The sequence below is a fragment of the Protopterus annectens genome, chromosome 2.part0, assembly GCF_019279795.1.
Source record: "Protopterus annectens isolate FY-2018-M chromosome 2.part0, PAN1.0, whole genome shotgun sequence".
Lineage (NCBI taxonomy): Eukaryota > Metazoa > Chordata > Ceratodontiformes > Protopteridae > Protopterus > Protopterus annectens.
Window position 1 is genome coordinate 1,326,633,311 of NC_056728.1, and position 13,038 is coordinate 1,326,646,348.

The 13,038-nt window shown below is 37.7% G+C and overlaps 1 protein-coding gene across 3 annotated transcripts in view; it reads right to left on the reverse strand.

Annotated features, from left to right (window-relative positions):
* ATP8A1 (ATPase phospholipid transporting 8A1) overlaps window positions 1-13,038 on the reverse strand; it is a 3,191,789-nt gene that overhangs the window by 2,069,211 nt on the left and 1,109,540 nt on the right. For all 3 annotated transcript variants that reach the window (XM_044061519.1, XM_044061518.1, XM_044061517.1), the window contains exon 10: window positions 4,640-4,751. In XM_044061519.1, coding sequence (XP_043917454.1) covers window positions 4,640-4,751 — 112 coding nt within the window. The remainder of the gene's footprint in view (window positions 1-4,639; window positions 4,752-13,038) is intronic.

Below are 13,038 nucleotides of genomic sequence, written 5' to 3' on the forward strand. Positions count from 1 at the left end.
ATGAAACAACAGCTTATACTTCTTAAATTTATACAACCAGATTAGACAAACTTGACCAACAGACTTTAAAATGTGCCAAAAATAAGACATAGGTAAGCATGGCAACTGTAGATAACAGTCAAAGATGTGAATGTAGTTTCAAACAAGATATTGCATTCAACCATTAAGACTAATTTAAATGTTAAAAATATGCCTTTTATCACCAGCTTTGCTGTTTCCATTAGCAATACCAGTATTTGATACATATTCATTGCATTCACAGTATGCACTTCTACTGCACTGATAAGTCGTTTCTGGTTTGTTCTGCAAATTAGTGTCTACAGCATTTTACAATCTGCTGCATCACTTAATTTCACTCTTTCAGATGCTCTTACAAAATGAACACACATTCTTCAAAGTCAACATATTATATTAAAAGTCCTGCAATGTCATTCTCATGCCACATTGCTTGCAATGGGTATAATCTTTGACTGTTAATTCATTAATGGATACCACCTTGTCTTCCATGTAGTTACCATCACTCTCACACTTAACTCAGACAAAAGAAAACAACAGGCTCACATAGAGTAATTTCCAGGCGCCCAGGAAGTCAGGTAGTCTAAAACAAACACAGACTTTGACACCTGTTGAGTTTGTTTTGTACTGACTTCCTGGGGGCCCTGGGCGTTACATGCAACATAAGCCTTTTTTTTATTATTTAAACTTTATCCTGTTAAGCTTCTCACTCATACCTTTTATTTTATGCATAGCAAGCTCTTCTATCATACTTCTGAGCTGAACAGTCCGGTCAACAAATGTAAAATAAAATAAAATAAAATAAATAAACAGTCAAACATTCAGTTGCTCTGTACACATCAGAGGTTTGCTCCAGTGCTGGATCTGCTTCCCTTAACAGTCCACTTCTGACATGATCACTTCTGATTTCACAAATAATCCTGCCTCTGACTGCAGTTTCACGTAAACTACCACACTCAGTATTGCTCCATGTATTTAAGATAAGTCAAGTTGTCCATCCATCGATTCTTAAAGCCCTTGACTTCTAGTGAAAAATAAATGCTTGACATACAGTAAATTCTTCTTTGGCTCACAATGTCCTTTATATGTTACTTTTAATACATAAGTCTTGACTCTCACATCCTCTGTAATGTTAAACAAGTTACATAAAACACTAAATGCTTTGATTTGATCTTCCTCTGCAAAATGAAGGAACACTGCATGTTGGATGTGTTCTAGTTTGTAATCAAGTACACCCACAGTGGGGAGCTGCTCAGAATGTTGAATACACAGATTTTAGTTTTCAGAAAGGCTTCCATGTAGATTTAAAATAGCTGGTGGCTGCGGAGAAGATATATCAGCCAAAGAAAAAAATGGTTTACAGAGCAATCTTCTGGTCTCATAGAATAAAACCAAAATGTGTGACAGCAAGACTTTAACAGTAAATAATAAAAGGGAAGCATAACGCTCAACTGTACAGGTTTTCGCAGAATGTCCAGATTTTTGCCCCATATTTTTAGTCCATTATGCATAAAATTGTGTTTTTCTGGAAAATCACTGGCAAATCTTTGAGGGTTAAAGTCAGAAAATAGTGACAGACATTTAAGTTTCAGACTTCACATCATTCAGAAAATTCATGCTAATGCAAAACCTGTTAGTCTATCAATTTTCTAAGTTTGTATGCATAATATTTAAAAAGTGTCCCTATTTTTGAGCATTTGTCCCCGCATTATTGATGGCTGTGTCCAGATTTCTTGCTCTAAGAGGTTGAGAGGTATGAAGGGAAGTAGTTTTTTATTGAACCTTCAAAGCTGTAAAAACAAACTGTTCAAACGTTTCTCTGTTGAGTTACAAAGATTTTCACACTGCTGTGGCTGAACATGTATGTGAGACACAGGAAGTAGACAGTCTACATGACTACAACTGAAATACAACTGATGGTGTCAATCAGTGTAAAAATCTTTAAGAACCTAGTTGCATCTGTAATTTAAAATAGCTATTACAGAAAGTACAGGATAAGCAAATGAAGAAAGCATGCACACAGGAAGGGCCTAGCAACATCACAGTCTATTACTACAGAATGAAAGGCTTGCACTTTCACATAACACACATACCCCACTGTGCTAAACTCTCTTAAAGTCACATAACAGCCAATACTACTATAAACATTCAGCATCAACTTGTTTGAGTATAAGAGCCAAGATGGCTATCTTATCAGAACAGATTTTGACCAAACTATTAAATAAGCTTTCTGCTTTTTAAAGACAGGCTGGAAGTGTTAGATCACATTTATTTTACAGCTTGACAGAATACTGACAGAGTTGTATTGTAGTTTGCCATCATGTTTACCAGTGATTCATTATTTTTTGCGCATTATGCATAAAAGTGAAGCTAGAGTCACCACAACAAGGTAATGAGGGGATCTAGTGCTGTGTGGGAGCTCTTCAGCATCAATGTGTGGGAATAAAGTGAGGTTACGGTAGCAGATTGTCTGCATTACAGAAAATTCAATCATCAGTAGAGTTTTCCCACCATACAATGCAGTATGTGTGTGTGTGAGTACATGCATGTGTATGCATAATTTAAACAGCATCAGACTGCTCAGTTACGTAGGATGAACAACACATTAGCATGGAAGGAGGGTTGCTGCTCTGCTAAGTACAATACCAATCGACAGTGTGTCTGGAATTCCACAGGGTAACCTGCTGGGACTAGTCATTACACCAAACCTGCTGTGTTCTTGAATCGTACATGATCTAATCAGGGGGTCATTTGTAACTGTATTCCATACACAGACTACTATGGCTATTCAAGGGAGTAAGACTACATAAAATGTCTTACCTTAAAGTGTACCATTTATCAACTGCAAATTACTTAGTTATGCTATTCTCCAACATGCCAGTTCTGCTGCATGGCACATTACTTTTACAAACAGTACCTATTTTTCTCTTTTGGAACAACATTCCATATAGTTTATTCTTTTGGGGCCTCAGGTTCTGCAAGTTTATTTTCTTTCTTTATTTATTTTTTTCTAGTGCATATTCAATGAAATTTTCTGCAATAATTTTTCCTGGTTAGAATGAATGCAGTGGTTCTGGATGACAAAAGCAGGGGTTATAATAGCATCATATTCCATATCTCTCAACTGTACAGATTTTTGCAGAATATCCAGATTTTTGTCTCATATTTTAGTCTGTTTCTCATGCAATTGTGGTTTTCTGGCAAGTCATTGGTAAATCATTGAAGAATGAAGTCTGAAAATGGCAGACATTTGAGTTATAGACTTCATACTCTTCAGAAAATTCATAATAATGCAAAACATGTTATATCAACTTTCTAAGCTTGTAAGAGCAATACTTAAAAAGTGTCCTTATTTTTGGGTATTTCTTCTTCCATTATTTATGGCTTTTTCCAGCTTTCCTGCTCCTAGAGGTTGAGAGGTATGTTTGCAGCTATATCTTCAATTACAACTAAAATACCGAGCCTTTACTTTGTTTTGATTCTGTCTATGCCTACTGTGAGTTACAGGAGCAAGACCACTCAGAGAAGGAGTTTGAAACCATGAAATACTGGAGTCTGTATTACTTACTAAAACTGTCAATGTCGAGTACCCTTCCATCGAAACCTAAGTGTTGAACGTCCTCTTCATCGAATAGCCACATCATCGATTTCTTTCCAAGGGAAAGAAAACAGTAGCCCAAGTACAAACAACATAATTTAACAAACACTATGAAGTGGGGGGCTTCATCCCCCCACACCCTCCAATGTGGGGGGGCTGTGCTCCCCACACCCCCCTAACTAAATATACTAACTCCGAGATCGCACTACAGTGGGAAAAAGGGCAGATTTCAAACAACGGCCAATCGGTTTCTTTCCCTTGGAAAGAAATCGATCATGTGGTCGTTCACTGAAGAAGATGTTCGACACTTAGGTGAAAGTTCGAGTAAGTAATATAAAACCAAATATTGACTTGAAGAGTAAACCAAAATGAGCTGTTATTACATCTTCTTTATACATGTGAATGATGTGTGACAATGAAGATACAGCAGTTTCAAATAATATGCCATAATCAAATATCCTTCCCTGAAGGTCTGATGATTTACTGATTCCTGAGAAAACACTGAATAAACTGTGATGCGATATAATGCAATTCCTGTTATTTTGTGGTAGTCTGACAGTGACCACAAGTAAGACAGTTTATTATACATCACTACTTGACTAGTGAGAAAATGTGTGCTATAGGCTAGGCTGCAAACATGAGATATGCTTAGGATTATCTTATAAGTAATGTAACTACACTTTAGCTCTACAGAGTTCTGCAATGTAGTTAAAATGCCAACACGAGCTCAGCAGTCATATACAATGGGACAATGAAAAGAGTGAACCAAAATTTCATGTCACCAGAAAAAGGAGCAAAAATCTGATTTATTTAAATTGTCATTTTGATTTTTTAGGTTACAATTAGCCACATGCAACAACAAAAAATGCAAATATTTTCCAAATATTCAGAAGTTCAGAAATTCATATGAATAGTTGTTAAAGCTCACTGCAGCCCTTTCCATACAAAGACTTGCATTTAAATAGGAGTACTCAAATATAAGAAAGAGTTAATTCAAATAAATAGTGCAGCTAAGACAAACTGTACCTGCATAAGCTTGGTATCATGTCCAGTGTAAACCACTATTCCATGAACCCATTGAGTATTTCGTAGCTGAGCTCCTCTGAGTAGGATTTGATCAGGACCCAAAGGAACAGTGCTAAAATAAAGTAAGAGAAAATAAAATAAAATGAAATAGCCACACTGTGAAAGAGCAACTAGGAGCAACAGTTCTTCATATCAAAGAATGACTTTCATTTCCTTTATTCCAAACCTTTGAGTACCCCATATAAGAAAATCATGACTTCAGTATTTCTTCTGTTTTTAGTATGCATCCGATTCTACATTCTTCTGCACATGATTTTAGCTTTCCTGTTTCCAATGTCAAGAAGGTCTCTAACTACAAGGCTTTATTCCCACATAAATGGGCAGAGGCATAACTATCAAAATCCTGCCACCTATATCTGAGAAAATATGTTGGTAAGAAGGTTGCACCAACGTTTAAAGTATTTACATGATTTATAAATGTCCCCATTTGCCCACTGTTTCTGAATATCTGCTTAGAAGCTTGCAGCTAACAAAAAGAAAAAGAAGTCAGAGGAAAACGTTTGATCTCAATGTTTCAGAGACGCTCAAAGAAATCCCTAATCCAGGGTACTGCCATTCTAGGTCTTTGGAAAGAGAATACTGAAAGAAATGGAAAGATGACACGAAATCATACTATGGGGCACAATGTACTGGGGAGGAAGTCTTCTTAGATTAAAACACACATAAAAACACACGAGTATTGTGGTCTTATATGTTATTTCATGGTACAACAACAACAGAAAAAAAAACATTATCCACTTACAGAGACAACTGAAAGTTCCACTGCAGTCTTTCCAATTCCTGAAACTGAATAAGTAATTTTTGGAATTAAAAAATAATTCCTGTTACCAGTTTACTTAAAGTCCACACAAAAAGAAAACGGACCTCTCCAAAAACAGCTTCATAGGAGGTTTCACTACAAAACATAAGGTGTTAATTACTACTACTAACTACAAGAGCAACAAAAGAAACTAGATAACAAACTAAAACTTTCTACAAAACAACTGCAGCAGACAGAATGAGTTTTATTCGTAAACAGTGGAAAAATGGGTACCTCTATAAATTATGTGTATACTTTAAATGCCATTGCAGCCTTGTCACAAACTTGTTTGCTCAGATATAGGTGGCAGGATTTTGTTAGTTATGTCTGTGTCCACTTTGGGAATAAAGTCTTGCACTTGCAGAGCTTTTTGACATAGTCCATGCCATGTAATTTGGAAAAAAAAATCCAAACTCAACAAGTTACCCAGACTTCCAGTACTGAGAGACAGAATTAAATGACACTGAATGCAGGCAGGGAAAAGAAGTCCAAATGCAATTCCAATTAATACGGAAGTGAATGACTTGGAGAATGCGGAATGAAAGAAGAGTGTCAAAATTTAAGGTTTACCTGGGAGTAGGGAAGGGGACAATATGATTGCTTTTATAACTGACTGATTATCAAAAATTTTTAAACTCTAGGAGAGTTTCTCACACAATAAAGAGCACTCAGTTTATGGCAAACTAACCTATTAAAAGGGGATTCCAACTTAGAACTATCATTGTTAAATTTAGGATCTCAACTTAGAACTATTATTGTTAAATGTATCTCACATTTGGATAAACAATTTGTTCTGAACACAGCATGCTCAAACCCTTCACCCAAAGCAGGATCTAGGTAGATGTCGAGGACACTCTGCCTTCTGAATTAAGGAAGTGACAGTTGACGTCTGGTTTAGCTGATACATACCTTGAATACTTCTGTAAAGCTTTGATAAAATGTGAGATTTTAAAGAATATATAGTTCTGTTCTTCAGTATTGAATGTTTAGTTACTTCATATCATTTTTAAACAACATTAATAAAACACGCTCACATTACTGAACTATTAGATGACAGTGAAGCTAAAACAAAAAGGATATCTCCAAAAGGTCAGTCACAGCCAATCACAGTGCTGTATTGTAATGTGGTGGAGTGTTGGTCCATTTTATAAACTCATTCTAGGAACTGTACAGGGCTGTAGTGAGAATGAAAAGTACTCTTGCATTCAGTCTTGTGCAATATACACAGGATGGGAAAGGAACATCACAGCAATGCAAACGAACTGTGATGTATACAAGTCAGTAACCATATGAAATGTCAGGACCTGCTACAGTGAGTCCTGAAATATGGATACTGAATGGCCAAAAAAATGGACTTAATATACTAAGTCCGAGATGGCAATTTCTTGGAATAGTATTTTTCTCCAAAATATAGCAATTTTTTTAACACCTTCGTTGAATTATCACTTAAAACACAGGACAACATACATTTACATAAAATAAAACAAACCATATTAACATATACCCAGGTACAAACATTACACATTATAGATATTATTTTGTATAATTATCATCAATCCAACATTATATAAACTGATGAATACATGCTTTCCCTTAAATCTCACTCATCCTCCTAAACATTCTGTATACTGTTCCCATGCAATTTGTGCCTACTTTTTTCTAAATATCCCACTTCCAGTTCTTTTATCTCTGTTACAATATTCATTACTTCAAATACAGTTGATTTAGACACTGATTTTCATTTTATAGTAATTGTTTTTTTGGCAGCCAGACGAATTTAACTTAACAAGATGCTACTTTGTGTAGGCAACAAAGATCCTGTATCTCAGCTCAAAAAAGTAATTTCCCTGGTTACACCCATTAGCTCAACCAATATTTCTGATAGAGTACTCTCTAAGGAATTTTTAAAGTCTTCAACTCATTACACTCCCAAAAGATACATTCCCAGTTACCTCTTTCTTCTCTATCACACTTCCAACATTTGGAATCTACCTGAGGAAGAATTCTTTGGAATCTGCTTGGGGTATAAAAATACCTATGCAAACACTTCCAAGCAAAAATTCTAAACCTGCTAGACTTTGATGCATATTTGGAAGACACACATGTCTTTCCATTGTTTCCTTGTGTGTTGCTTATCCAGTCTCCTTTCCCAGTCTTTTCTAACCTTCCCTGACTGATTCTTATAAAAAGTGTGTAATATTTTATATGCCCTACTAATTATTCCTTTTTAACAGCATCTTCTTTTCTAGATTCAACTAAAATCTCTACCACAGCAGGGCTTTCACTTAGGATTCCCCTATCCTTTTCTCCCTGCCTACCCTTTGACATCAATCCCTACTAGGGAAGCCAGTCTCTAGCCTGCAGTCCAAATGTCATCTTGGCTTCTTTCCCATTCTATTACCTTTCCTTCTCTTACTTGTTCACAATACCTTGGTTCCTTTGTCAGTTTCCTCCAGTAAATTCCAGCCCCATCTTGCCTAATCTTTGTACCCCTAACTGCAGTCATCCTTTATTGGCAGAATCTCCTTTCCCCATTCCTGTGCTGGCTTCTGTATGACTGCTGTTATTCTACTTAAGGATTTGCATCCAACATTCCACTATCTCCTCTTATTTTTTTAAGTTCCCTCCTGCTTTATCATCATCCCTTCTTACTTTGAATAATAGCTTGTTATGCATGTGAGCCTTAACCATGCTCTAAAATATCTCTTCAGATTAGGTAATCTTAAACTACTTTGTTCTACTGGAAGGATCAACTTATCTCACTCTATCTTTGCCCTCTTCCTCTCCTAGATAAAATCCTTTAACTCTATTAATTACTGCCCATAATTTTTCTCTGCTTGATTAAAATATGTCTGACCTGTGTATAAAACTAAAGAGACTAAAAAGATTTTCACTGCTTGTATCTTGCTATCCATATCCAAAAACAAGAGCTTCCTATTTCTCATCTTTTGCATTATCTTTCGTTTAGTCTCTTCCCAGATATCCATAGCTTCCATAAAATAATCTTTTTTAATCCATACTCCTAAATTACTTCATTTTATAGTGTCCCCATACATATGGGTATTGCTGAACCAATTAATGTGTGGGTACATTGTTTACAGCTATAGCCTTTGTTTCATCTTCATTATCTTTATATTTCAAAAAGACCTGAAACTGTCTCAGAATGGTCCATGACACTGAGATGTCTTCTTCTGGTCTTATCAGGTACAAAATAATATTGTCTGTAAACAAAGCCAACTTTTCATGATTACCATACCAATTACATCCTGAAATCTCCAAGTCTCTTATTTTTTTTGGTTGCCAGTGGCTCTAAATATAATATACATAACAAAGGAGGAAGAGAATACCACTGCCTGGTCCACTGCTGAATGCTTTCTATGTATCAAGACCCACCAACAACACTAATTTCTTACATTCTGTATTCCTCTGTATCATCATTGTTCTATTAATATTGTCAAATGTTTGCCTCCCCTCCACAAAACCATATGGATCCATATCTGAAAGTTATGTAGTTACCATAACGACAGATCTGCCATTGCCTGTTTCTGTCCTTCTTCAACTGATGGGTCTCCGATCTGACTTTGGCCACTTTTTCCAGACTTAAGCTCCGTAGCTCAGGCCCCTCCCTTTACCCATTAGCATCTCCTGTCCCAAACATTACCTCAGATTTAGTTTGCCTTTAATTCCTGAAAAATTAAATGTATGTATGTGTGTGTGTGTGTGTATATATATATATATATATATATATATATATATATATATATATATATATATATATGTATACACACACACACACACACACACACACACACATACATATACACACACACACACACATACACATACATACAAACACACATACAAACACACACACACACACACACAAATACATATTAGAGTAGTGAGTCGATTATCCGAACTAAATGGAGCCTAGGGTAGTTCAGGTAATCAAATTGTTCGGATAATCAAACATACATTGAACTGGATAAAAAACTGCAAAAATCTTGTTTTTTCTGCATGCTTTTCAACCATTCAGTGATTCCAGTGGACAATAAAGAATATTTTTCACACAAGATAAGCAACAAGCTCAGAAAAACATGCACAAGCGAATACATATAACTTTTAGACATTCAGACTTTTTGATTTTTCCTACTCAAAAATTTTGGAAGGCTGCATTCGGATAATTAACATTTCTGATAACCAATGTTTGGATAATCGACTCTCTACTATAGACAAAGTAGCAGAAGACCACATGACAGACTGGGAGAGAAAATCTGCACTGGAGCTACATGAGTATGAAATCGTGTATCAATGGGAAGCCAAAGGAAAACTATTTCCATGAAAAGGAACACAGAAAGGAGGAGGGAAGTTGAGGAAGAATGAAAACAGACAACACAGCACTCCTGTTAATGTAAGTACATAATTTTCATATCTGATGTTGTCTTCTCTGTCCATTCTTCAACTAGAAGAACAGAGTCCCCAGCTACTTAGTTCCTTGGTGGTCTCATGGAAGGATGTTCCAAAGGCTGGTAGAACTGAAAGATGCCCTATCACTGGAAAACAAATCAAATTTGTAATGGGGGTCTAAGAAGGAAGGTACCACTCATGAAATCTTTACATAACTTGAGTGAGGCTAAGGAAGTGTGACTTTCTCATAAGTTCATAGGTATATACTAGGCTAATGACCACCAGGGCTTTTATAAGCCTAGACATGCAACCCAACCTACCCCTCCAATATGGAATTTTGAAGTGGTTGGTAGCGGAACTTTGACATCTGAATAACTATCCCAGTTAGAAAAAATGGAAGCAAGGGAATCTAATACTGCTGATATACAGGCTGAAAGGGGATCTACATTTCTCTGAGAAGCCCAAATGGAAAATCCTTTTCCATTTATTTTTGTAAACTTTTATAGTGGATAGCGTCTGGGAATAAGTAAGAATATGGACCACTTCAGAGGAAAGCCTGGACTGACTAGCCATGAATGGAAGTGGACAGACCATATGGTTTGTTGTAGGTTTTGAATGCCTGGATGAGGTATATCAGATGGATGAAACAGGAGATCTGGATTCAGATCCAGCACCCAAAGGGGGGTGTACCACATGAGGTCAGAGAAAGGGATACCACACCTGTCAAGGCCAGAAAGGGGCAATGAGGATGACCGTAATCTTCAGTTATAATGATTTCAGCACAAATTTTGGAATCAGGGGAATTTGTGGGAATGCGAGTAGCAGACTTGGGGGGCCAACCGTGAATCACAGCATCTCTTAGAGACTCCCCCTCCAATGGGATCACGGCAAAGAATCTGTGCATTTTGAACTGCTGGGAGAAGCAAAAAGATCACAGCATAGTTGGCTTTTATCAGCAAAAGATCTGTGTCACCACTGTTGGATTGAGAGATCACTCTTGAGGTAGCAGAATATATCTGCTCACTGTTGGTCTTCCCCAGTATGTGCGTTGCTATCAGAAAGGGGTTGGAAGATAGCACCCACTGCCATACACTCATCACATTTCGATAAAATGGGTAACAGTGTGTTCTCCCTTGTTTACTAATGTATCAGACTACTGGCATGTCATTGGTCTGGATAGAAATCGCTCCTAGAGGAAGGACAAAAGCCCACAGCATTACAAAAACTGGCCTCATCTCTAAGACACTAATGTGAAGATTGGCCTCTGAAGGGGATTATGTACCTTGGACCAACTTCCAGATGTAATCCCCCCAACATAGCTGGGAAGCATCTCTATTCACTGAGGCTTTGGAAGAGGAGGGAACAAAAGGACACCCCAGAAACCCCTCTGGAGACTGAATCCACCAAATTACAAGCTTTCTGGAGATTTTTATTAAGTAGATTGGAAATCTCATGGGCTAGGATCTGATGGAACACTGAAACGCTACTGTCCACTGTAACACTCATAATACCTTGCCAAGGGGACCCAAGTAATGGAGCCTGCTACTGATCCTAAAAGTTGAAGAACGTGTCTGCCAGGCAGTGTCTGATGGGAAAGAAGCTGTAGCATCTGACTTCGTAGAGTGGACAGCCCATATTCAGATGACCTTGCAATCTGAATGGTTGTACCAAGTGTGCTCCTATGAACTCCAGAACCTGTACTGGGGAAAATGTAATTTGTCCTGATTAACTGTGATTCCTAGGAGGGAACAGAGCTGAAGCAAACAATTTCTGGCCCGAACTAGCACAGAAATGGCAGGAATGATAGAATTCAATTGTCTAGATAGGGGAAATACCCAGAAGATGCACAGCAACCACTGCCATGCATTTGGTGACTACCCGGGGGGGGGGGGGGATGTGGTGATGCAAAAGGGCAAGGCTTTGAACTGAAAATGATGCTGGAAATAATCCTGGACTGTCTTCAATTTTGCTGTCACTGTACACATCCTGAAGCTGTGACTGTACACATCCTGAAGGTCTATCCAGCACATCCAATCATTTTTCCCTAGAAAAATAAGGGTGAACTGTATCATGACCATCTGGAACTTTGCTTACCTGACATATTGATTCAAGTGGCTGATGTCTAAAATTGGCCTTAAGGCGCTGCTACTTTTGGCACTAAAAAGAATCTTGAAGAAGTTTCGGACCAGTGCTAGGTTAGTGGGGCCTCTTGAATGACTCGCTTGTTTATCAGCTTTTCTCTCTCTAATGCTGCTGCTTTTCTCTGAAATGGTGTTACACTGGGAAGTTTCTTGTGTAGTGAGGATGAATAGAGATAGGCAATGTAATACCCTCTCATAACTGTCTGCACCCAGACATCTTTGATGATGGATGTCCAAGTTTCTGGGTGCAGAGACAAGCACACCCCAACTATCTCCAGAGTGCAGCAGTCATGCAGCCATTCAGGAGTGCTAAGGCATCTCAGAGAATGGACCCCTGAAGCCTTCATTCTGTGGGCCTCTTCTGGCATGAGAGCAATGTCTACCATTAGAATACTCCCACCCCCACGCCTTTGGGGAAATCTATCTCCTGAAGAATCCTGAAAAAACCCTTGGACCTTCTGAAACCACAGCTTTTTACTCTGGTTACCTTTCTGACTTCTAGAGAAAGTCCTCTGGGGGTAAGAAAACCATATGCTTACTACAAAAAGAGTTTTCCCATCCTGCTGATGCCTGGAAGGTGCGTCTTTAACCTTAGGGCCAAGCAACGTCAAACCTTAATAAAGGATGCCTCAAAAGGCTCTGTGAAATCACATAAATGCATCCAGGCATGCCTCTTTACAGTAATGCCTGTACCTATGGCTCTCAAAACATCTTTCATTGCATTGAATATGAGTTGCATGGAGGTGTTTGACAGAGATTGAAGGGTGGCCAGTCTTGAGTCCACTGTTCTTCTGCCTTCTGCAGACATGGACCTAGAAAGAGACTAGCTCCTTTGTGAAGTCTCTCTGAAACCCAGTCATGTGTGTGCTAAATAATTCTCTGACCTTCACACAAAAGTAACTGAAGTGTAAACTTGCTTCCCAAATGAATTGGAGAGTATTAATTTAATTATTTTATTGTTTCATTATATTGGTTTAGAATCTTTTTTAAGT